At 35.5% G+C, this 27,998-nt stretch overlaps 1 protein-coding gene across 1 annotated transcript in view; it reads left to right on the top strand.

The window, feature by feature from the left end:
* The window catches only part of LOC107559841 (voltage-dependent calcium channel subunit alpha-2/delta-1-like), a 108,768-nt gene that overhangs the window by 14,829 nt on the left and 65,941 nt on the right, over positions 1 to 27,998 (top strand). The window contains exon 4 of the mRNA XM_016243846.1: positions 24,639 to 24,698. Coding sequence (XP_016099332.1) covers positions 24,639 to 24,698 — 60 coding nt within the window. The remainder of the gene's footprint in view (positions 1 to 24,638; positions 24,699 to 27,998) is intronic.

The raw sequence follows: 27,998 nt of genomic DNA, 5'->3' as shown, positions 1-27,998 counted from the left end.
GTGTGTGTGTGTGTGTGTGTGACAGAGAGAGCGAGAGAGAGTGTGTGTGTGTGTGTGTGTGTGTGTGTGTGTGTGTGTGTGTGTGTGTGTGTCTGTGTTCATCCTGAAATACATTTTACATATACATTTTAGGGGCAGTTCATGTATGCGCATGTTCTTGAGTTTAAAAATAGCACAACACAATTGAACAGAAATCATGTTTGGAGATATACATTTGGCCCATTGTTTTAATTTTCAGCATATTTGGAAATTGTTTTAAAACTGCTGCACACTAAAACCTTTAAATTTGAGCCATGGTCTTAAAAAAATGATGTTCATGGCACAAAACACTGAAAAAAAAAACTGTAAAATGCAATGCAACAGCCAAATTCATTTATCTCACAAATATTTGCATAGACCAGTAATTAAAATATAGTGCAGATGGAAAGCGAGAGCATGTCCTGGATGAACGGCACTTCAGTGTAGCTCTGAGAATTGAAACTAAAAAGATCTGAGTGAGTTTACAAGGCACTTGCCTGCGCGGTTGGACTGGTCGATCATCGGTTGGACTATTCTTCTCCTGGCGTTGATAAACCTGATGAAGCAAAGGAAAGAACAGGGGTGAAAACAGTAAAAAAAAAAAAAAAGACAATAAAAGCACATTTAAGTTCTATTAACGCTGCTGGCTTCTATCAAAGGCAAACATCATTAAAATTATTGCTCATACTTATGATTATGGATTTGAACAAACCGTGAGTATTAAACTTTGGCATGTAACTCATTCTGTTGTTCGTGCTTCGGAAATGAATGGCGTCTCAAATCAGATGTATGCTCTTGTTTTACATTAGCATTCAGGTAGTGGACTATCAAATAAGCAAAAAAATAAATAAATCCTGAAAGGAGAGTTTTATTTTAGTATTACTTGTAATATATTTGTATTACTATTTTGAATTAGCTTTTTATTTTTCAGTTTTAATAAGATTTTATTAATTTGATGTGCTTTAAAAATGCTATTTTCAGACTTCATTTAGACTTCATTAGCATTCAGGCAAAATAGAAATACCTGAACAGTGTTATATTAGTATTATTTGGATTATACTTTTATTAATATTTTGAATTGGCTTTTTATTTTTCACTTTTATTTTAAATGTAATTTATTACATTTATGTGGTTAAAAAAATACTATTTAGTATACTATATTTCTTTTATTTTATTTTATTGCCAGTTTGTAATTTTAGTGATTCAACTTAAACTTATATTAGTTCAAAAAAACGTTAAATTTCATTTAACAATTAGTTTTATTAGATAAATAACAGTAATACATATTCCATAGGCTTACATTGAAGGAGGGTTTTGAGTCATCTAAGAAATCTTGTTGCTGTTAATTTTATTTTCTACTCTGATTTTTTTTTGCAATTAACCTTGAACAACTTGACACTATTTCCTGCTTTCCTAATTTAATTTGAGCCTCAAGTGTGTTATTTTTTTTAATAATAATTATTATTTAATGTTACATAGACATTTATGATTACTTTCTGAAAATCTCCCATTGACTGTAAAATGTTTGGTATTGGAAATCTGACAGTGATGACTTCATTATATTTTGCATACTGAATTGTGATTAGTATTTTGCACCCATTTGCATACCGAATCATAATGTGGCTTTTTTGCATCTATTTAACCTTCTACTTGCCTTTACACTACAAAGATGGTGTCAGGCTGTGTGCTGATTCTCCTGCACAGCTGACAAGATTCTGAGCTCTGATTCGGCTTTTCATTAACAGAACTAAAGCTTAAAATCGAATCTTGGCTAAAACTTTTACACCATTCTTTCTCTGCTTCACAGCCACTGCTATTTCCTTAAGGAAATGCAAATCAATTTTTTTCCTGTTTTTTTTTCTAGTGATTGATGCACATTTTAATCGCAGGCATATCTTCCCCTAGAGCTGTCGTCAGCTGACTAAATAAAGAACTGCTTTAGCACCTGTCTCTCTGTTTTTCTCAGCCACTGCACCATTCTGAAAACACAGACTCAAGCCCTCAGCCTTCTCAGCTCCAACCTCTGTGATCTGCTTTGATAATGCAGATGAAACGCAGCGTGGCTTGGTTTCAAGCTTGAGAACCTGATGTTTGTGTGTCACATGTGGTCTGTAGGCCTTTTCCTCATTATGGTGTGTTTTTAATATTTGCAAGTCAACAGCCACTAGAGCTAGCTATGCAGCACTCAAATAAGCCGCAACCTCTCACATGTGGCGTGTGTGTGTTGTTAGGTTTGTGACTGTTTACCAGTAGGCTGTTTCCTGGGGTCCGTTCTTCGTACCTCGCTTAATACATCTGAGATGATTTGAAAGATTGCAGATCTTGTAATCGTGATAACTGATCTCTGGCTAATTTGGTTCTTCAAACGAATTAGCGGATTTGAAGCGATTGGCTGGCGGCAAGACAGCAACGTAATGACATCATATAATTAAAAAAGACACCTGGCAAATTTCTGGAAACAGCCAAGCGAAAAAAACTACATAAATGTTATAATAGCTAAATGAAATGTGCACAGTTTTTATTTTATTTACATTTTTTGGACATTATTCCCAATTATTTATATTCATGAGTTCTAGTATTTGTACAGGCTTTACATTTTTATTTCAATGTTGTAATTAGCAGTTCATTTAATTTTATCTTTGAAGCAGATTTGTTATGTGACAGCGTTAATTAAAGTTTCTTAAGGGTCAAGTTATCTGCATCTCCTGTGCTCCATCAAGCCACTCCCATAATAGCTGTCATCACTCAAATTAACTGTATAGCATGTGTGTAAGACTCCAATACAATTATAAAGTAATTATTTCATCATGAATAAATGTTTCAACGAGTAAACCTGGCTGTGTTTACAGAAGGTATTATAGATGACTACACAACATTATCATATTTTTTTATTCATTTTAGAATTATTATTATTGTAAATGATTGTCCCTTGATCAGTAGGGGACTCTTCTAGTAGGATACTTGTCATTTTGACATTTGTGAGTGTGTTGATTAGAGTAAGAACCCATGGATGTGTAGATGGCACATGCAAACACACAAGCATAAAAATACAGGGGTCCAAAAGTCTGAGACCACATTCAAGGTCCAATTTAAACCTGAAAATAAAGATGTAACATTTCAAATAACAAGAAGAAGAAGAACAACAACAATAATACATTTCCTAGATGATTCTTAATTAAATTAATACATTGTCTTTATAATAATAATAATAATAATAATAAGACATTGTATTATTTTTAAATTTGGATCATTTGAATTGATTTATGATTATTACATAATTTTAAATTATTCTAAATTAAAAGTAATACAGTGTCCTTAATCCAATACAAAGTATAATGTATTATTATTATTATCATTATTTATTGTTGTTGTGGTTGTTATTTGTTTCTTTTTAAATTCTTCTCAATTAAATTTAATACAGTGTTTTAAATTATATTATTTTATTAAGCAATTGTTGCCGCTTTCAATCCCATAATGCGCCGTGCAAGCGTTTAAGCTCAACTTCCATAGGAATGAATTGAAAACGCTCGCTCCGTGCCAGTGGAAACGCACGCAAGTCTTTTAGCCAGGTTACAATCATCATCTTGCTCATCTTCAGCTGTGACTGTATTTGTATGTGTGTGTGCTGGGTAGGGCTGGGCAAAAAAATCGAATGCGATTTTCATGCGAATCTCGTCAGTAAAGCCGCTTCTGGTGATTAGTCGTAGATCACGGACAAGCTACACAAAATCACGTTCAAAATCGCAGGCGATTCATTGGCGATTTTGAACGCGATTTTGTGTAGCTTGTCAGTGAACTACGGCTCTGTTTAGTAAATGCCGCTCCATCTGAAAGCACATGCTGGAGATTTACTACTAATCACCAGAAGCGGCTTTACTGACGAGATGCGTATGAAAATCGGATTCGATTTTTTGCACAGCCCTAGTGCTGGGGTGTAAGTTGATCGATCCAGTGGCCTGGTTTGTCTGAGACAAGTCTGGTCTCAGCCCTGCGTTTGATCCTGTCTGCTTCGACATGCATTATTAAACAGCCCACACCTCCCCTTGATCAGCACTGTATCTAAGATAACCAGCCTCCAGCCGGCCACACTCATCCTGGGGCATGTTGGTGCACAGCAGGTCACTCTCATAAGTGGCCGTACTGAGCTGCAGGGTCGTGTCGCACGCTGGGCTCAGGATGAGTCCTCTCCACCTTCTGTACATCCTATAAATCCCATGACTTCAAATTATTTCGGATGCATTAAAGAGACCAGACGTCCCATCATATGTTACTGTTTGCAGCTCGCGCCCACAGTCCAACTTTTCCCAGCTAGTGAAATGTTTACCGCCTAATTAAAAGGCATTTATTCAATCTGTGGGATGAAGTCTTTTTGTTTTTTTGGTCGTTTAATTATCTTCTCTAGACTGTGCATATCTGTCTGCTCGGTCCAGCTAAGTAGATAGTGAGATGTTTACCGCCTAATTGACTTGCATTTCCTCAATCTGTAGTGGGGGCTGTTCCGATTTTCACAGTTCTGTCCATATTTTCCTGAGAAAATATGAATAGGATCTCAGAGTTGACCATGTTGAATATCACACTGAGACCAAGCAGTATTACTGTGGATATTATTGCTTCTAGGCATGGCACTCCAGTAAATATGCATTTTGTCATGCAGTGGAAGTTGTAATTTTTCACCTAATTGTTATCTACAGAAAATCAGAGTGAATAATTCACCCCCCTTCATGTTCCTATTAATAATAGATGTGAGGCGTTTGTTTGAGAATAGCTGGATCATTGCTATCCACGTGCAATAGGAGAGGTTTGTGAGAGGGAGATGGATAGCTAGATCAGAGAATTTTGTCTCATAGAATCATTCAATGTTCAGCTAATTTTAAACAATTTGTTTGAAGTTTAATTCCACCCTGTTACTAGTAGAAGGAGTAATATGTTGCAAGAAAAAGTAACAGATTGATTGATGAGCTGATATGTAGATGTATCTATTAAAAACAATTATTTCACTCTAAATTAAAAACAAGTCTCCTTCTCCAAAAGGAAAAATGTGTAAATAAGTTTATATGTCTACATTCATATATATTGTGAAATCAAAAGTTATATAAGATATAATAAAAAAATGTGTGTATATAGTATATAAAATATATATAAAAATGAAAGTAAAAGTAATCTATCTATCTATCTATCTATCTATCTATCTATCTATCTATCTATCTATCTATCTATCTATCTATCTATCTATCTATCTATCTATCTATCTATCTATCTATCTATCTATCTATCTATCTATCTATCTATCTATCTATCTATCGTATTTGCCCTGCAAATTCATTACTGTATCGCATTATATATCATTATTGTCCATGATGATTTGATTAGTGTTGCAAAAGGGCGGAACATTTCAGAAACCTTCCAGAATTTTGGGAAAATTTCCAAGGGTTTCTGGAAACTTTCAGAAAAATTTGGAAACTTTTGGAAAGTTTCTGGAAATTTACTAGAAATGTTCTGCCTCTTTGCAACCATTTTTGTCATTTTTAACTATATTACAGTAAAATACTTACATTTATTAGTGTTTTTGTGGAAGTGCAAAAGACCAGGATGTAATTATTTTTGAAAATTACAATAATAAGAATGACTTTTTTGTATTACAATAATGACAATGGGGGTATGCTTTTCTTTACAAAATATCATAGAATTTCTTGATACACAAAATATGTTTCTTTCTTTCTTTGATTTGGTGGTGAAATATGACCCTGGTTTATGAATCATACTCTGTTGACCCGATTAATCTTATTGAGATTATTACAGTGCCAGCGGTGACATCCAATCGATGTGGCCTTTGTCCTCCAGCTGTTGTGTTGGTGTTTATTAAGCCTGGCCATGTTATTTCTGTTTGATAATGGGAGCTGGGTTGTGGATCTTCTCAAAAACTGAATTATTAATGTAATTTTTGTGTGTGGCTGTTTGTAAGAGCCATGTGAAAAGTAATTAAGAGCTGAATAATTTATATTAAATCACCTAGTCATTTAGGGTTGGCTTGGGGCAAAGCTAGTGTCTCTTTACATTCTGTCTTCCTTCCTTACAGACTTCGTTTGACACTTGAAATGATTTCTCTGTCCCGTGTGCATACATCCCAGACTGCCTGTTCTCTGCTATGTCAGATCATTAAGCACAACTAAAGTGTGATCCTTCTGACACCGTCTCAAATTGCAATCCCTCACCTCCAGGCGAAATATGTCCTTTCGTATAGACAAATGGCATGAAGTCCACCCCAGAGAAGACTTTTATTGCTCAAAGGTTGCTCTTTCTGCTTGGAAGACTTAAAGTCAGCATGAAATCAAAATTGATGTGTGTTTTTTTTATATAACTTTCTTGATACATTTTCCTGGTCTTATTGTACAACATTCAACAGGGTGCATTATTCTAAATAAACAAACAAAAAAATATTTGTTTTTGTGATCTTTATCAAATAAATATTTTGCTCTGCCTCTGAATCAACGTTTTTGGCTGACATAACCTATTGGATCATGTTAACCCAAGAATACAAAAAAAAAGACTTTAGTATTGAAATGCTCCCATATTCAATGAGAAAAACAAAAGTAGGGAAGGACTTTGTTTTGCAGTTGATAGGATGGTGAAAATTGGAAGTAATATGGGTTGCAAATGCCATTTCACGTTGTTAATTCTCGGATACTCTACCATTCAAAGGTTTAGGGTCAGTAAGAAATGTTATGTGTTTTTTATTTTGAAAGAAGAGTCGTTTAATAAAAAGAAAAAAAGATGTTTACTGCATTTATTTGACCAAAAATAATGTAATATACAGAAATATAATTACAATTTAAAATAACTGTTTTATATTTGAATATACTTTAAAATGTATTTTATTACTGTGAGGGAAAAGTGGAATTTTCAGCATCATTACTCCAGTCGTCAGTGTCACATGATCCTTCAGGAATCATTCTAATAGGCTGATCTGGTGCTTTAAAAACATTTCTTATTATTCTTTGAACAAAGTTTGAAAAACAGCATCTATTTGAAATCTTTTGCAATATTATAATTGCCTTTACTGTCACTTACAATCAATTTAATGCAAGTGCAAAAAAATCCTACTTACTCCAAAATTTTAAGTGGTATTTTGTGTTTCTAGTAACTTTTTTGGTTTCTCCTAAAATGTCGTTGGGGAAATCAAAATAGACAGAACAAAACATATTTTAGGGTATGTAAAATTAATGTTGGTATTAATAATTTGTGGATGTTTGGAGAATTGAGTTAAAGTTCAAATTGAAATATTTATTATGACTTTTGATTGTTGACGTTTTTGATTGTAGATAGATCTGTGACATTGAGAGATCTTCTAAAACTCTAGAGGAGATGTACGTTTTTTTTTTTTGACTCCATTTGATCTCCTGTCAGTCTAATTGCTTTCTAGAAGAAACAATAGAGTTATGAGATCTGATTTTTCTTGCTTAGGAGAGCTCAAGATGAGAAAATATCCATCAAACACTGCATATGTGTGCTCTCCTACATAAATCTGGACGTTTTCACACATATCTGCCAGACTGCGATATCGGTTATGTAATCTAACGTCTATCAGACGCCACTTATCTGGTGTCATTGGCTCTCAGTGGCGTTATATACAGAAGTCGTATCGTGTCTCGGTTTATTGGTGTTTCATCTCGTTATGTGTGTGTGGGACATCAGCTTGCATCTTTGTGTGTGTGGCTTGTGATGAGTGTGTGCTTGATTACTGAATCTGTGTGTCTGGAGCAGATGCTGCCTTTCGTCCTCCGGTGAATATTCTCACATCAAACGAGAGCGGCCCAGAGGAACTTTCACTCGCATTACACACACGTAATCAACCGTCAGAGCCACACAGTGCTTTTCAAAGCACAGGCCGACACGGAACGCAGTCTAGAACGACACAGGATGCTATAACGCAGCATAGCGCGACGTAACGTGGCACAGCTCGGTGAAATGTGTTGTACAGGCAGATGGGGCTGTCTTGAAACAATCACGTTCTGATGTCTGCGCAAGAGACCAGCAGTTTCATATCAAAGCACGCTGTGTACAGAGGATTTTTAATAAGCCCAGACGGCTCAGTGACATCTGCGTTATATTTTGTTGGTTATTTTTCTTCGTTCTCTAATGGAGTTGTTAATTCACAGCTCAGATTCTCATTTAATTGACATGTTATCAGGCTTGGAATGCTTATTTTTGCTGTTTATGGAAGGAATGATGCTTGTATAAAGGATTTCAAACTGCTATCCGCATGCAAACAGTGATTTAAAGATGGTGTGTGGATGTGTGTGTGTGTGTTCTATCACAACTTAACAGTTCATGCAAAAATTTTAATTGCTATCATTTACTCACCCTCCAACCTGTATGGCTTTCTTTCTTCCAAAGGTCACAAAAAAGGAAATATTCACAATGCTCTTTTCCATGCAGTGATAGGGAATGTGTGAAAGGGAACAACTCATGTGTTATATTCTAATTTACATATGAATATTTATTCCTTTAAAATGCAGATGAATGATTCTTCCAAGAATTGGAGAAATAGTATATAAAACATAATTATTCATTATGAACTTATATATATATATATATATATATAAAATATAACCAAATATTCTTGAGTGGCAAGTCAGCATATTAGAATGATTTCTGGAGCATCATGTGACACTGAAGACTACAGAAAATTCAGCTTTGTATCACAGGAATACATTTATATATTCAAATAGAAAAACGTTATTTTGATTTTCACAATATTACTGTTTTTGCTGTATTTTTGATCAAATACATGCAATCTTGGTGAGCATAAGAGACAAATCTTGGCAACCCGAACTTTTAAACCCTTTTGAACAGTTGCACATTGAGAATCAATTATGTAAATGAATGCAATTGAATTAAGACCAATTAGAAGCTGGCAATCTCATAATAATGTCATTGTTAGGTATATTTTAATTGTTCTTATGACAAAATGACTGTAAATATCCACTGTTTACACTTTTCAGGGAGGTTAGCCTGTAGTACAAATGGCTTACTTACAGTATAGTCTTCTCTGCACATAATATCGCAATGGGAGAAATTATATCACAATTGATTTCATTGTAAAAATCACACACTTCACTTTTAATGCTTGCTATTCAATTATTTAAATGATCCCTCAGTAGCGATCATTGAATGGACTGTGTTATTCTGTATTGGGGTCACTTGTCTGAGCTGTAATTATAGTGTTGTGTCTGAGTGAGAGTGTGTGGGTGGTCGTGTGTGTGGTGTTTTGCAATCATGAGATAAATGAGTACACACTCACGTCACAGAGTAATAACCATCGGTGGTGGCTCATCTTTATTGTCCCCAGCAGTGTGTGCTGGCCTTTGTGAAAGGCCACTGGAAAGAGGGAATCTATCCCTAGAGCTCAGTTAGGCCACAGACAGCCCAATAAATCTTCTACTCTAATACTCCCAGATTCGCCTCTATTGGCCAATGCACCAAATTGGATGTTTTGCATTCTCTGCCTGCTTCACTTGAGACACATGCTGAACCGCCGACACCCGTTCTGTCTTTCTTTCTGTGATTCTTATTCGTTTGACATCTCAGCCCCTTCTGTTCTCGTCTTGATACATGCACTCATAGATACCAAGGAAGAAATTATGTCATACAATTATAGAAAAATGAAATAAAAAAGAGCAAATATAGACAATTGTTGATAGACAGCAAGCGTATGGTTTTATAAAATTAATGTGACTCACATAGCTCACATTATTTGGTTTATAATGAGAATTGTTTATATTACAATCTCTGACTTTTTCAGACAGACTTTTTCTTTAACTATTTTTTTTATTTGGTAGGTGGTGTTTTCCTTAGGGGACATTTTTTCTAGATTTAACTTTAGGGAAAAAAAAATCGCTTGTCATTTTTATTCACTATATTAAACCTAATTTATTTTTGAGCTTTACCGATTTTTTTTTTTTTAGATCAGTGTTTTAGTCTTAATAAGATATTAAGACTTGTTTTAAATTTAAAGAGGTTTATGTTTTCAACAAGAAAATAAAAAAAGTTTGCCAATGGGGCATGATAAAAATAAATAAATTTAAAGTATTATACAGTCTTGCTCCTCAAATAAATATACATATTTTTAAGGGTATATATGTTTGATTATTTATTTGATGATTTAGTTATTTGATTATTATTAATTTGTTTATTTATTTTTTATTTGATTTAAAAATATATATTTATTTGATTATTTGACATTGCTTATTTTATAGATGTAGATTGTTCATTATACTGATTATGAACATTATTTCTCATTATATTTAATTCTCTTTTTATGTTCAATAAATCTAATTTTATGTTTTTCTATTCCTCTTCCAAAGCACAACAGGCCTATTTCCTTTTCCCTGCATTAATAGTTGAATTTGCCAAAGATTAAATCAACATCTGACAGTTGTTTTATTTTATTTATTGATTTTTTTGTCAGAGTTTTACATGGCTTAATATCCCTGGTTGTAAATTGGTGTGTGGTGTCACAGGATGCAGGCTGTTGTAAATGGCTCATTGATTTTCAGGCGAGTTGGACTCCAGGGACGTATCTGTCTCTTTGCTCTAGCCTATCGGCTTCTTCATTAGCGAGGGGCTGTCGATAACGGCATGTGTGTGAAGGTAGCCAGAGGCCTGCTGATGAGGGCAGGGCAAGAGCGATGGATGCTCAGCACACTCTTGTTTGCTACCGAGTCGCAGCTGTCTGAGCGCCTCTACATCCATATGCATCAAACACTTCTCACCGAATATCACAGAACAGATACGATTATGCTGCATGGCATTGAGAGCGTGGGAAATTAACTGTGCACTGTATAGCTCCTGGGAAACTTTTCAGAAAATGAAAAGCATGGATTGTGTGTCCTTGAAACAGTGTTTTTTGTGAACTTTTAGTGTTAATCGTGACACACAGCCACAATAGAACTGGTGTTGTTCAATTTAAGATTATTTTAACATTACCGACGATATTTTCACCCCGTGAAACAGAATATCCGTTGGGAAGTAATGTAAGGTAGAACTTGTATCCATCAGGATTTGATTGGATTGTGAAATGTGGGCCATGATGTCTTTGGTTTAATATCATGGTGACACTTTAGAATAATTCAGTTTCTCTTAACATTATTTAATGCATTTGGTACCATGAACTAACAACAAACAGATATATAAATTTTTCTAAGTTTGTTAATGTATAAATATACCTCTGTACATTGATAAATCATATTTGTTCAACATGCATTAATGGTAATTTAATATTATTATTATTATTATTATTATTATTATTATTGATATAAATAAATCCCCCAGTGGTCCCCCAGGTCCAGGCAATAAAATTGCAATTAAAAACAAATGATCTGCTAAATACTGGAAAATAATACTACTAATAATAATAAACAATAAATAACAAAATGATAAACACAAAATACAGATACATATATATCTGTCTATATATATATCATATATAGACTTAAATATGACAAACTTAGGGTATATAGAGTAACACACCTATTAATAAATTATTAATAAATGCTGTAAAAGTGTTGTTCATGGTTCCTAATCACTAAACAAATGGTGTAGAAACAAATTTCTACACTACACGCATTGAATTTAATTCAGCACATTGAATTAAGCATGAAATTTACTCAAATAGTACTTTCTTGTATACTCTAATAATCTTTATTTACAACTTTTGAAAAACATTGTTTGCATGCATTAACAAATTAAACCTTGTTGCACCTTAATTATACCTTAAAGTATCACCAATTATTTTTCTCAACCACATGGCCTTATGAATATTATGAATTACATGTTTGAAATTTTGAATTTGTTATGATTTTAAAAAATTCAGATTTGTGAAAAGAATCCTAAAAAAAACAATGAACATTTTATTTTATGGTGACAAACTTATACTAGAATGGTAGGTAGATGAAATACCAACCTAAAAATGACATAACATGATACAATCTGTTAGTCACGCACTTTCAAAAAGTGAATAAACTTGAAAATAAAAAAAATTAAAAAGGTGGTTTGGTCAAATTACACTGAGCTTTCTGATCCAAATTCCATGTTATTATTGGCCAAGGGGTTTCTCCAATCAGGTGTCCCACTAAACCATCTACCTAATGTTGGCTGCCGTGTTTAACGATTATGCCCCTTAAATAATGGCACCGGATGTAATGTCTTGGAGGTAATTGGATCGTTCCTCTCAGCTCCTCTGGGGGAAAGGAAAGCAGTGTTGAGATCCAGTCATGAATGCAACATTGTTGTCAGGCTGAATATCCCTGGGGAGAATCACATTATATTCTACCGGCTTCCATCACCATAATCACCTGTCGTCTCTGGATTGCCAGGTTATTTGAATATCCCATTTGCAATTTGTAAATAATTTTTTTGTTGACAGTAGTGGATAATCCTATTGTAACACTTCTTCTCATGCTGCTTTCGTCCAATTCGCTGTTAATCCAGCACGCACACAGAATCCATATAAGACTTCAAAAAGCAGTCTTATTAAATTAACATGATAAAATGACATGGAAAAGTTATTCAGACTGTGATGCGATGATATTGTGCTGTTTGTGTGGTTGCCAGGGTGTTGCTATGAAGTGTTCTGAGGAGCGTTTACTGTTTTTAAATAATTTTTTATCCACCTTTTTCTTCAACGCGGAAGTAAGCCTATGGGCAAGACTTCCGGTTCATTAGCTGCTATAGGGAAATAACGAGAAGAATAACAACATGCAGTAAACAGTAAAACTGATTGCATTATAAACCAATGTGTTCGTAATTAAGACAACACATTCGAATAACATGGTAAGACACACCAATTTTCAATAACAAGCAGCAAAACGAGCGGTTCTGTACAGCTAAAAATAGCTGGACGTGGATGAGACCGTAAGACAGACCCATAGAATTTACAAATGGCCGCGTCCATTTTTACGGGAAGACAAAGATGGATAAAACGCATAGTTCCAGTCCTTGATTCTGATTGGTTGAGCCGCGTTCGAAGCTGTTGTAAATTACTCTACAAACACCTTTGTTTACATCTGTGTGTTGCTCGGCAACCACTTTGTTGCAACCACAACCAAAGAACTTATAAAGACAAGAAGTGAAAGCCTATAGAACGTTCCATTGCAACAGCGGCGCCCAGCAGCAGCCCTGCGCTTCCGCCATTCTGGAGTGAAAGCGACTCTGCAGTCCACTAGCTTCGAGCTGTCGCTATGGCAAATATCAGTTGCTTTGATAAAAAAAAACGTACGTTAAAGCTGAAATACAGCTTGAACGATCTCCGTGCTTTTATGAGAGCGCATCTGCGCACCTTTCGGATAGCGCATCAAGAACCGGGTTGACCGGGTACTCGGTACCACCGGTACTTAAAAAAAAACCTGGTACCGTAACATTTTCAAAGTACCGGGTCTTTTGACAACACTACAGCGCTACGTCCCACTTCAAAACACACAGTATTTTTACACTTTTGTGAATAATTACCTATCAGGGTCTTTGGGAAAATGATGAAAGACAAGATTTTTTACTGTCACACTGATAGTTTTTGCAGTGGATTGCCCAACGTTGCGCAACTAATAACGCAACTAATAAAGCAACAACAATAATTAGTACTAGTAATAATAATAATAATAATTAGTACTACTACTACTACTACTACTACTACTACTAATAATAATAATTTTATTAACCAAATTTAATAAAAAAACAATGCATTTTTATAATAATAATAGTAATAATAATAATAACAATGCATTTTATTATTATTATTATTATTATATTATAATAATTAACAACTAATAAACAACAACAATAATTACTACTACTACTACTACTACTAATAATAATAATAATACATTTGTTAAACACATTTTATTAAAAACAGTAATGCATTTTTGTTATAATAATATTAGTAATAGCATATTATTAATATTATTACATATTTAAATAAAAATGTTGTATTATAGTTTGTGTTTATTTATGAGTTTTTTTTTTCCAACACCTTACTGACTTTATTGCCAATAATTACACTTGAATGTCATTGCCTAAACGTCTGCCCGGGCATGGCAGCGCTCCATATTAGTGTGGGGGTTTGCCGCTGCAGTCCATCACCACAGGGCAGAGGACATCTTCATCTGTGAATAGACGCGTGCATCAGATCTTGAATCATTTATGAAGCTCGACCACTGCCCAGGAGAGCAGCACCAAACAGGATTTATGACCGACTGCCGTAACTCAATGACGATGCTCAGCCAAAGTCTCCCATTAGAAAGCAATATACCTCCGGCCTTGCTTAGTTTATAGTCTGTGTCACTTCACAGTCTGTCTGGGTCTTTGTCCTGGAATAATGGACCAACTCTACTGTAAGGTCATCGGAGTGCATTCAGGTGACAGGAAGGTGAATTTTAGATTGTTTCCCGAGCATCTTATCAGGATGAGCTGAGGAGAAAGCACTGTTTTGTTGCTGGTTTTTGGGATCCGTGCAGAATAAATGAGGCTGCCAGTTGCGCGGAGTGTTTGTGCAGCAGGTAGCTTTGCTTTCTGGAAGCAAATGAGAGGCTTAATGCGAATTGCGAAAAAGATAAATGTGCCCATGTGAGCTCAGGCCTCTGCATGTCATTTGTTCTTTAGTCATGCGTTTTCATGGCTAGAATAATCCAGGATTGATGGGAGTGATATTATAGCAGCGGTGAGTTCCCTCTCTCTCTCTCACCACTCATTCAGAGATGTATTTGTTTCACCTTTATGCGATGCTGTGGTTTACAGTCCCGTCAAAATCCCTTTATTCCAAACGGACAGGACCTGAGTTAGCCGTCTGGTTTAGCATGAGGAAAGATCAGCCTAAATCACAAGAGGCAAACAAGTTTGAAAGGCGTGTTTGACTTGGTTATTCCCTGTTGTTACAGTGTTTCACAGCACCACTGTACTAAAATACCATATTTTTATTTTTATTCTTTTCCTGCTTTAAATTATTTTGCAAGTAATTCACCATTTAATGTACTCAAACTCTGAAGTTTAATCTTAGTTGTGCGACAACTTCAAATAGATAGACAGATATATCGGCCTAGTAAATGACTCATTACATCCCCTGTGTTAGTTTAACCCTACAAGAGTTATTTTAGTATTATTTATACTATTATAGTATTCAGTAATATTTTGAAATTAGCTTTTATATTTTCAGTGCTGATTTTCATTTTTGTTTAAGTTTTAGTAATTGTGCTTTTATTTTATAGTAATATAATAATTTGATTATTTCGTAATTTTAGTAAATTTAGTAATTAATTAATTTTGGTTGAAATATGAAAGTTTGTACATTTCTGATTGACACTTACAGAATGTCATTTCATTTTAAAGTCTAATTACTGGTGATGATGTTGTTCAAATATTTGCATACTAAATTGCTTTTTGTTTACCCAAGTACTGTATATTACAAACTACTGCTAATCTTTCTTTCTTTATCTTTTATCTATATTTGGGTTTACTTTGTAGTTTTTAATTATCCTAAAAAGTTACCTTATAGTTTTTCTGCCCTGCATGCGCTGGTGTTGTCTTCTTGAAATGCATGTCTAGTTTTCATGTGACCATTTTTAAATGACTTCAAAGACAGGAAACCAAATACTCCAAAAAAGAGAGAATTTAATTAAATTCTTCAGAAGAAGAATGTGAACAAAACTTGCTGCTTTCAAGGGTGATTTGAGGGTGGTTGCTAAGGTGCTCCCAGTGGTTGTTAGTGTGTTGCTATGCTGTTGCTAGGGTGTTGTTCGGGGTGGTTACTTACTGGCTCAAGTTAAAAGAGTCTACCCTCAAGTCTTTGATATTCTGGTCTCTAGACATGGCTCAGGTCCCTCCTTCAATGCAAGTCAGAGGGATTTTCACCTCTTTTATCATCTTCCAATTGGAAACCATAAGCAGTCTAACATCACACCTCTACTTAAAGGGATAGTTGACCCAAAAATGAATTCTGTCATCATTTACTCACCCACAAGGTGTTCCAAACCTGTATGAATTTAATTTTTCTGCTAAGCATCAAAGATGATGTTTTGAAGAATGTGGGTAACCAAACAGTTTCTGGTCCCAATTGACTTCCATAGTATTTTTTTGTTCTATACTATGGAAGTCAATGGGGACCAGCAACTGTTTAATTACCCAAAACATCTTCTTTTTTTGAAGAATGAAACTCATACAAGTTTGGAAACAACTTGAGGGTGAGTAAATGATGACAGAATTCATTTTTGGGTCAACTATACCTTTAAGCCACATGATTTGAGGTATCATTCATAGCTATAACATAAATGTTCCACACATATAAATTTTTTCACAGATTTTTACCCTATCAGGACATTATATGCATGCAGTTTTTAATATGAGATTCTCAAGTTAATCCAGTGAGCACTTTTTGACACTAACCCGTCTATAATTAAATGTTTTTTTATTTTTCTCCACTTTTTCCCTCCTCTCTCTCTCTCTCTCCGGTCTGGCGAGATTAAAGTGGAGTAGAGGTATTGATGGACCTCCTGTGAGGTTATTGACTTACTCCACTGTGGTTACTGTAATCAGCTTGATGAATTGGAGGCGAGTGAAGTAGCGGCAGATGAACAAGCAAACCCGGCTGTAGTTTATTACTGGGACTGTCGGTTCTCAACACACCTACACACAAAGGTTATGATTTACCGAAAGCATTAGTTCTTGTAACACTTTGTTCCACTTATTGCCTTCACGTCACTAGAGCGGTTGTCTTGAGCAGTTTGGTCCGCCTATTGAATCAAGTCCACCTAAGACCTAAAGTGATTCCATTTAGCTGAACAACTTTTAATAGGTGCTGCATTCACTGCTTGATTAGTAATCTTATAAAACTGTTGCACGATGTATGTTGTCTGGACTGTTTCAAACACTGATGTCTTAAATTATATGCTACAAGTTATTTTGAGATGCAAGTCAAAATGATCCATTTGCGGAGAGAGTATACAGTATATATATATATATATATCTCAATCGCTGCATTTTTTTTTTCAGAAAGATGCAGTGGTAACCTTATTACTTTATGATTTAACATTTGTAGATGGTCTAAGGCAAAAGAGTTGTAAAAATTCTGAAAATCTTTTAGAACTCATAATTCATAAAAAAAACATATTACAAATTAATGACAAATTATGTATATATAAAATTATTTAATTTACAAGTGTCAAGTTTGTGATTTGTTTTTGTTCACGTAAGCTTCTGACCTTTAAATCAAAACATACTCATGATTTTACGACATTGATACTGCTTTATTTATACAGAAACAGAAGTTTCTTCTTCGTGATATTTGTGTATTTTACTTTTATTTTGTTACAAGTAGGCCAACAGCGCCCCCTATGTAAATAAAATGCCTTAACGGATGGGCATTAGGACCTGGGGGAGTCTGCCGCCGCTGCTACTGCATGCGCTATAAACTGTTGACTCTATCACACACCGAACAAATCATCTTGTATGTGCATTCTCAAATTAAATGCAGCGATCCAAAACAGTTAATCTAATCATAATTCAGGCAAAAGTTCGCTTCAAGAATGACCACACTGCTGATGTGATCTAATCGCTAGCACACCCTGAGCACATGTGAGTTAATCCTCTTATCGGCAAGACATATCGGCATAATTTTTGACATTGGGCCGATGCCGATATTTACCTTTGAAGCCATTATTGACCGATTCTGATAATGGCCCGATAATATCGTGCATCCCTAGTAAAATTGGTTACATGTTGCAGTTCTAATTCTTTTCTTTTCTTGTCTTTTCTTTTTGTTTCCTATACTTTTTTGTTCTTACTTTCCTTTTCACTTTTTGTTTTTCTTTCTTTTCTTTTCTTTTTCCTTTTTCTTTATTTGTTTTTGTTTTTCTCTTTTTTGTCTTTCCTTTACTTTTTATTTTTATTTTCTTCCTTTTTTGTTACTTTTCACTTTTTTCTTTTCTATTGATCTTTTTCCTTTTTGTTTATCTTTTTCTTTCTTTTTTTGTTTTTGTTTGTTTTTCTGTATTTTTTTTTTTACATTTACATTTAGTCATTTAGCAGACGCTTTTATCCAAAGCGACTTACAATGTAGAAGCAATCAGACCAACGAGAGAGCAACAATATACAAGTGCTGTGACAAGTCTCAGTTAGTCTAGCACAGTGCACAAAGCAAGGTTTTTTTATATATATAAATGAATTAGACCAAAATGAATAGAATAGGTAAGTGCTAATATTAATTGGTCAGGTGATGGCGATAAAGATGTGTCTTTAGATGTTTTTTTTTAAATGGCTAAAGACTCGGCTGCTTGGATTGAGATAGGCAGGTCGTTCCACCAGCTGGGAATGGTCAAGGAAAAGGTCCATTAGAGTGATTGTGTGCCTCTTTGAGATGGCACCACGAGGCGTCGTTCACTTGCAGAACGCAAGCTTCTGGAGGGAGCATAGATCGGAACTAGTGAGTTTAGGTATATTGGTGCAGCGCCAGTTGTTGTCTCGTAGGCAAGCATCAGTACTTTGAATTTGATGCGAGCAGCTATTGGCAGCCAGTGCAAGCTGATGAAGAGAGGTGTGACGTGAGTTTTTTTTCGGCTCGTTGAAGACCACTCTGGCTGCTGCATTCTGAATCAGTTGCAGAGGCTTGATAGTACATGCAGGAAGGCCCGCCAAAAGAGCATTACAATAGTCCAGTCTGGAGAGAACAAGAGCTTGGACAAGGAGTTGTGTGGTCTGCTCTGATAGGAAGGGTCTAATCTTCCTAATGTTGTATAAGGCAAATCTGCAAGACCCGGCCGTTGTAGCAATATGGTCTGTGAATCTTAACTGATCATCCATCACAACTCCAAGGCTCCTGGCTGTCCTGGAAGGTGTTTTGGTTGACGAACCTTGCTGTATAGAGAGGTTGTGATGAAGTGCTGGGTTGGCTGAGACCATGAGCAGTTCTGTCTTAGCAAGGTTGAGTTGAAGGTGATGATCCTTCATCCAGCCAGAAATGTCTGTCAGACAGACTGCAATGCGAACAGCTACTGTCGGATCATCTGGTTGGAATGAGAAGTAGATTTGAGTGTCATCAGCATAGAAATGATAGGAAAAGCCATGCTTCTGAATGACAGCTCCTAAAGATGACATGTAGATTGAGAAGAGAAGTGGTCCAAGCACTGAGCCTTGAGGAACCCCAGTAGCAATAAGTTGTGACTTAGAAACCCCACCCCTCCAAGACACCCTGAAGGACCTACCAGAGAGGTAAGACTTGAACCACTGGAGTGCGATTGCTAAGACGCCCATCTTCATGAGGGTGGACAGGAGGATCTGGTGGTTAACTGTGTCAAAAGCAGCAGACAGATCCAGCAAGATGAGTACTGAGGATTTGGAAGCTGCTCTTGCCAGTCTCAGGGCTTCAGTAACTGAGAGCAGTGCAGTCTCAGTTGAGTGGCCACTTTTGAAGCCAGATTGGTTGCTGTCCAGGAGGTTGTTCTGTGCAGGAAACATAGAGAGTTGGTTGAACACAACTCGCTCAAGTGTAAGCTTTTGCTTCTTTTCTTTTCTTTTTTTTCCTTTTCTTTTTTTTCTCTTCCCCCTTCTTTTATTGATGTCACTTGTAAATAGCGTTTGCGTGTTACCTGCAGTAATGGGTTTTTTACTCATTACATAGCCTAGGTGTTAGGGCTGCACGATTATGACAAAAATAATTGTCGATTATTGTCTTGAAATTGTAATTGCGATTTATTAATTACGATTATCACAATTTACATTGAATTATGTTTATACCATTGTGTGATGCAACTGCATGCCATATTTTTATATGAAAATAAACATGCTGAAAACACTCTAACTGAAAAACTTTTAGTGCTTTTCTATAGTATTAAACCTCAAATGTCAACTATACATCGAATTGGTTTCTTCTTTAAATTATAAAAAAGTAAAAATATAAATGATATTATAGTGTTTTACTAAAATTAAAATAATGGAAAAACCCTTAAGATAGCATGTAAAAAGGAAAAAAAAACATATTAAGCACACAGAATAACATAAGTGGACTTTGAACGATTAATTGCCGCTTTGAACGATTACGTAATTGTGGCATCCATAATTGTAATCGCGATTAGAAATTTGATTAATTGTGCAGCCCTACTAGGTGTCATCTGAAGATGATGTGTTCTTGCTGAGAGGCTGCAGAAATTAGAGTTCATATCAGTTCAACTCTCAACCTTTGCCTGCCTTTACTTTTTGCCAGGAAACATCTGAATGAATGGAACTCTCACCCTCCGTCTTTCATTATCTCTATTGTACGTAATTGATTATTCTCAATAATGAGCAGCAGAAATACTTCAGTCTTAGTTTCCATTATGAACCCCATGAACCTTTACTCCTTGAGGACCTCTAATGACCGCAAGCCACTAATGAGTCTCTCTTGGAAACAGTTGTTATGGCAGCAGCATGCCATCGATGATATATCGACTTGTTTGCCATGCTGACGGTGTGTTATAATTGTAGTGCGTTTGCACGAGGATGAGTGACTTGTTGTTTTGCATTTCTCTGATTTTGCTGCCATATTTTAGGAGTAAGGTTAGTCTGAACACAGTCTTACATATCCTGCTTAACAAGCACTGGGCGCATGTGTAAATGTGTACGTGCTGGAGTGTGAAACAGTGTATTTTTAGTTTCTCCCAGACTGTGCAGAGGAGGTGCAGAGACTGCTGGATCTCAGCCAAAGACAATAGAATACCCAGGACGTGTCACTCGTATAGTTTTGAATGGGTAAAAATGCAACACTCAATATGGCCGCGCTATTGAAGGAAGCCCCACCCTCTGAGTAAAAGAGCTAATCGCTAATCTGTAAAGCCAGCGCGTCACTGCAGCTGCCGTTAGAAGCGTCCCTGTTGCTATAGAAACAGTCAGTGTTCTGAGACGTGCGCTTAGGACTGCGCATGCGCACTGGCTGATCTAGCCTGAAAAATACGCTTTTTTTAATGCTATTGGAGCATAAGAGGCAGTTGTTGTGCGATTTCATTGGAGATTTCAAATATGAAATTTCATTGTAAGCTTGGTGAACAGTTTTGGAGAATTTGATGTTCAAAGAGATAGGAGCTGAGAGGCATTTCAAAGATGGCCGCCGTAGGCCTGGGCAATAAAACGGTATCGATATTTATCGACGGTACATCTTCTTCGATAACGATATAATTTTTTTTCGATATATCGCATGAAATAGGCACGTGCTATGAGTGACGCAGACAGCACACACAAACACGAACACATGCTGAAATGAGTGCTGTGCCTGCCTGTGATGAGGAGATTGTAAATAAAGAATGAATATTAGTCGAATTTAAAATAAACATTTGAATGTTAGGTGTGCATCAGTGGCGCGTGAGATGCGGTGTTGATGTAAGTGATGTTGTTGCATCCCACGAGATGCGCCGCTGCTGTGTTATTCATTCAAAATATTAGAGAAATTCAGAAGCTCAATGCAGAGAAGATCTTGATTAGGTTAAAACCGAAACCAATCCATTCACACAGAACGCATATTCAGCGAATTCTTAGAAGGACAAATATTGCGCAAAGATTGCACAAGAGATAAAACAGTTTAAACTTTTAGAAAACACGTCGCGAATTTGTGGAGGTTTATTCCTTTTCACTGCGTCTCATATGTTTTTAAATGCAATCTGTATGAATGGCGCTTCAGCTCTTTATGCATAATTCATTCATGCATAAATACATAGTGCTGTTTTGTTCACAATTGTTTATGCAATTTACAAAATTATATTAGATTTTTATGAGTTAATTTAGACGTAATGCACGTTTTTTATAGAGTTACTTCCTTGCGTTGACAATTTAAATGCGCTGCATTATTTTGCTCATTTCGCCCTCCTGTGGCCTCGGGAGACCAGACAAAAGTTTCCTTAAGACCTATTTAATCTGCATATAAAACATCAGAAATTAGATATTTGTGTAATTTTTATTTTGTGTTTGATTGTTAAAGCAAAAAATATTTGTTGTTTGTCTCAATAAATTGGGTTAATTTAAAAAGGTTAAATGTAAAAAAAAATTCTTTGTTAAAATTCTTTTATAAAAAATGGCAATAATTATCGATACCGAACGATATTCTTTTTTTAGCTATATCGCCCAGTCCTAGGCCTCCGAGTGAAATTACTCAGATTGTCTCAGCCCAGATTTCCAGCTCTGGAGTGTCTAATAATGTGCGTGAGTGCCCGTCTGTTTATAAGAACACCATCCATAGTGTCTGGATAGAAGGGTTGACATGCATTTTTTTTTCTCCATGATGGGTGTCATTGTTGTAAAAGTTTTTGACAAAACTGTGAGAGGTGTTGCAGACTGGAGCGAGTTGAATCTGAAATGCAATCGTTAGCTCCCACCTTACGAGCCCACATTTGCCGTCTTGCAAAATTACACTTTTTGGGGTTCAGAAGTGGGGCATTGCACAATTATACAGTACTAAGTTCTAGATGAAGTGTTGAATTTCAGAGCAGTGCTGGCTTTATTGAGAGAGTATTTGATGATCGCAGGTATCTGTGTTGGTTGGCAGGTTTTGAGGTTTGATGGACCTGTTTATTTAAGTCAAATGCCGGGTTGGGAAGCTCACATTACTGAACATCAGCTTTAGCTAAGCCCCAAACCGGGAGACCTTTAAAGCAAATAAGGCTCATATTATTCCATCTTCTTGTCATATCATTTTCTTTGCTCTTTTAAAATAAAATGTTGATGCATTATGTAGAGAGGCTCTTTAAAGTTCACAATCTGAAGCTTCCTCCCTTGTCTAACTAGACCATTTTGTTGAAACTAAGTTGCAGAAACATTTGGTTTACAAATTGTAATATCACAACCACGCATGTTAGCATATGACTGTCTGTGTTTACATGTTGACACTTGTTCAGTATTCAGAAACTCAGCCTGCCCTGATGAAACACATGAGCGAGTGGCCATGTTTTAAAACATAAAAATAGAAGTAGGACGTTTACATATAGTGGTGTTAAAGGTAGTGCAAAAAAATGGCTTTTAATTAATTAATTTATTTAAAATAATGAATTGTATTTATATGTTTTAATTAATTTAATTTAAAAAAAAAAATTCCATTTACTTAGAGTAAATAAATAGTTTTTAGTTTTGTGTTTAAAAATAAATGAATAATTATATTTATATATATATATTTTTTTATGTATTCATAATAAACAACTGATTTTATGTATGTATTTTATTTTATTTATTTAATAAATGGTTTTATTTATTAAATTATTTTTGGCCACCTTTTGTCTATTTTGCCCCAACATGGTCTTATAAGGGTGAAAGAAGGGGTGAAAATGGAAATGTTAAGCTAAATTACAGGAAGGAAAGAATTTGCTACAAATATGTTGGATATATCTGGTTTAATTGATTTGCTGATTTTGCAGCATGGGCAGAATCTGGGTCAAAGTCGGTGAAACCGTACAAGCTGCTCATTATTTAAAATAGCTATAAAAAAAACAGCCAAACTTACTACTAAAAGCAATGAACTTAGATATGTTTACACTAAATATAACTGAGCAGATAATATGCTAATTTAAATAACCAACTGAAAAATAAATGAAACTGTTAAGTGTTGTTTTTTTGTAGTGGTTTACATTAACTTTTTAAATAGAATTATTCTAACAATTCAGCATGACATACTAGATAAATTGTTACCATAGCTAGAAGGGCTGCAGAGTGTAATATTAAACACTGTTGTAAGTGATTTTGTCACACTATATTATATAGAAAAATGTGTTTGTTGCTGCTGAAGAATGTAGTTGTTTAGTTCTTCTCAAAAAATTCCATATATTCTGCACAGCATTGGAAATTATATTTTTCTCTTGAGTTATACATTTGCTGATTTAGGTTAACCATGGTCGTGTGTAACTGACAGTAGTGCCAGAATTCATTCGCTTCTGTCCGAGTTGTAAAAATCCCAACATATATTCTGAAATATTGTATGTGTCAAAAAGTGAGAACTCATGAATCCTCGTCTTTGTTCTGGAAATGTCACACCGTGTTACAGTAGCGTTTCCTTCAGGGAAGACTCTCAGACTGTGTTGCGGGGGTTGAGCTGCAGAGAGCTCCGGGTGACAGAACAAAGACCTGAATGTTCCATTCTATTCTGTTCTCTTCTGCCCTTTTCTTAAACAGAACCCACTGTCCTGTCAGACCTCTTGCCCACATGTTTGTTTGGTGTCACCTTTTGGGCCAGAACCAAGGCTGCTAGAACAGAATTGTTTTGTTTCTTCAGTATGAGAATTTCAAGATGATGTATTGAGTTTTGGAATAACTCATAGAGCAGTTATATATTAGTTTCTATGTTATATGACTAGTATCTATCTCCATCTGCAGTTCATTTGTTCGGTCCAGTTGTTTTGATGATTAAGGTCTGTCTATAGTCACAGTTAGTCTTTTTTTTTTTTTTTTTGTGATGGGAAAAAACTAAACTATACATATCCAGTAGGGCTATATAATGTTGCTGTTAATGGGCTATATATATATATAATGTAATGTAATAAATAATCTCATTATCAGAGTTGCTTTGATCATGATCACAGATACTTTGATGCAGTGCTTAACTAATTAAAATGATTTATTTTCTCTTTTTATAGACTTTGGCAACTGCAGCAGAGAATTTCCAAATGGAGCATCAATGGAAAGATGAATTTGAAGTAAGTGTTTCTACAAGTGTGTACTGAACATTTACAAGGTGCATATACAGTTATTCTATTTGATTTAATGTTTCAAACCAACTCAAGCCAATTTTATTTGTATTGCCCTTTTACAAGACATAAAGCGGCTTTTACAAGAATAGACATTAATAGGATAATGGAATTTCTGTCATGATTTACTCACCTTTATGTTGTTTCAAACTAGGGTTATGCTGGTCTACTAGTCGACTAAACAGTACAGCTCCTACTAGTCGACACTGAAAACAATAGTCGATTACACAACAGAAAAAAAGAATAACCATAATTTTAACATTGCATTTAAAACATTTTAAATAACAAGTTAAAATAAAACGTTTGAAAAATAATACATTATTTTTAAAAGTTTATCTGGGAGGAAACTACATTTTTACCTCAGACCTCACATGCGTTTTCTTCGTGTCAGGTGCGGCGAGTTAAAAAATGACCATGCAAAAGACGAGCAAGGTGTGGGATTGTTTTGAATTAGAAGGACACGTAAAGGTTTTGTGTAAACTGTGTAATGTCAAATTGTCTTACAATAACTCTACTGGAGCGATGCGTAATCATATTCAATAAAGGCACGTAGGCTTTAGTTAGCTTAGAGGCTGGCCAAAGCCAGCAAATGTCAATCACGTCATTCACTACAACCCGCCGGCGCTGCGATCGCGTCCACACCATCTATTCCTCTAATGAAGACCCACTTCGGTGGTGGTGCGGGATGTCCAGGCGCTTTCTGAAACTCTATTGGCTTGCTTTTCGTTATCTCTGCGTGCAGGAATTTTATTGTTAATCGCATCAGGTCCCGTCTTTCACCAGACCACGTTGATAATTTCACTGAACAAATAACGCATGGTCTGAGTAAGTAAAATGGGCATTGTTGCATTGCTTTGTTTTTAGACAATATAGCCTACACGAAGTATGTTTTTAAAAGCCGTTTTAATGCTATTTCTTGATAAACCTTCCTATTGTTTTTGACTTGTGGTTTAATATGTTGGCTAACGTTATATGAAGATGAAGAATTCTGTCAGGCTATTGATTGATTTTCCATTGTTCTGCATTTCCCAAGCTGATTTGAATAAATAAGCTATGCTTTGGCCGACGTTGAGTGTATGCTCTTCTTTTTTTTCTTTTTAACAACCACCTAAAATGAAATGATGATAACACGAGGCAAGTGTGCGTCAAGCGGAATTCATTGAGGGATTTGACAGTGTGATTCATAGATTAAGTATTTCAAATATAGGCTATTATATGCTACACGCACGCACAGAGTTTTTTTTTTTCTTACCATCTTTTGGGGGTTTCTTGCTTTTAGACTAGTCGGATACAAAACTTTCGTTTAAACGACAGTCAAATTAGTCGTCGCACACATCCCTATTTCAAACCAACACAGAAGATATTTCGGGTCTGAACAACAATTCACTTCTATATGGACAAAAAAATACAGACATTTATTCAAAATATCCCCTTCTGTGATGTACTGGAGAAAAAAGTAATATAGATTTGGAATGACTTAAGGGTGAATAAATTATGGTAGAATTTTCATTCCTTTAAATTAATGAGAGCAATCATGCAAATCTAAATCCAAATGAATTCAAATAAACTCAGGGCTGGTTATTGCAAGGTTACTGGTGATATTAGCCATTAACAATCTCTACGAGCAGCCAAATACTGCACTATACAAATAAAAAGAAATTGAATATGCCATGCATCATGCCTTTTTTGGGGTATTATTTACATAAGACAGATTAGTGCATTCACAAACAGATAGATCAAATAGATTGCAAGGGTTCCAAGACATAGACATTTGACTATTTTTAAACTGACATGCTCAAAAACAGTGCAAGATGCAATGCAAAGGCCAAAGACATCTGTCTTAGTACGTCTAGCTGTAGCGTGGTGCTTTAAAGGGCATGCGTTTAAAGACTTTTCTGGTGGAGAATTTTACAGTGCAACAGTCATTGCTTACTCATTAAAACTGCTGCTAAAAATATCAACATTAACTGGGCAACCTCCCTGATCGACTAGCTGGATGACTAGTCTACCATCTCTTCTCACAAGTGATTTGTTACTATGCAACTATATGGTGGTCTAAGTAACACGCATAACAGCATGGTTCTGAGACCTTTCAGCCAATCAGATGATTGCATATCCTGACTTAAAGAGATAATTCAAGCAAAAATGAAAAGCTGCTGAATATTTACTCACTCTCAGGCCATCTAGAATGCAGATGAGTTTATTTCTTCACTGGAATAGATTTGGAACATTTTGCATTAGATTACTTTCTCACTGATGGATCCTCTGCAGTGAATGGGTGCCGTCAATGAGAGTCCAAACTGCTGATAAAATATCACAACACAGCAACATGAGTCTAGCCCATCAGTTAACATCATGTGTGGTAAAAAGCTGCGTGTTTGTAAGAAACATTCATCATTAAGGCGTTTTAAATTTAAATATTTTTTTCTGGCCAAAATATCAGTCCACAATCCATAGTAACCCTTCATCCATTTTTTCCCCCCAAAAAAGTCCATCCCCTGATGTCCTCTCACGTCAAAATCCATTTGATTTGTTTTGAACTGTTTTAGATTGTAATACGGTGTTTGATCTGTGCATAGTTCTCTCCTGATTCAGATGATAAAACTTTTTTTTACTGGAGAAAGCAATTTTATGTAGAGAGGACCTATTTTAGCTGGAAACAATGGTTTGAAGTTAAAAATGTCTTAAAGGGGTCATATGATGCTGCTAAACAGAACATTATTTTGTGTATTTGGTGTAATGAAATGTGTTTATGCGGTTTAAGGTAAAAAAAACACACATTATTTTCCACATACTGTACATTATTGTTTCTCCTCTATGCCCCGCCTTTCCGAAACGCGTCGATTTTTACAAAGCTCATCGGTCTGAAAAAGCGAGGTGTGCTGTGATTGGCCAGCTATCCAGTGCGTTATGATTGACCGAATACCTCAAGCGTGTGACGGAAATGTTACGCCCCTACTATACTGTGATGATGCCCTGTCAGGCCGGAGTGATGATTCAAAAACATTAAAACCCATTATAAACGAGGCATTCGTTGCATCCAGTGGGGACATAATTATGGATTATAATGACTTATACTGTCTTTTTACGTGTTGCGTTGCATCGCGCTGCGTAAACATAAAACCATGTCTGCATTTGTGATCGGAGAAATGACAAACAACAAGCGCTACTCTACACTGCCCATAAAAACTCGCTTTAAATATATAAAATATAAAAACTCTTTAAATATAAAAAACGTACTTACAGTCT

This window comes from Sinocyclocheilus grahami, unplaced genomic scaffold, assembly GCF_001515645.1.
Source record: "Sinocyclocheilus grahami isolate Dianchi unplaced genomic scaffold, SAMN03320097.WGS_v1.1 scaffold22.1, whole genome shotgun sequence".
In the NCBI taxonomy this organism is placed as follows: Eukaryota; Metazoa; Chordata; class Actinopteri; order Cypriniformes; family Cyprinidae; genus Sinocyclocheilus; species Sinocyclocheilus grahami.
The sequence above is the reverse complement of the archived record's forward strand: the minus strand, read 5'-3'. Positions and strand labels throughout refer to the sequence as shown.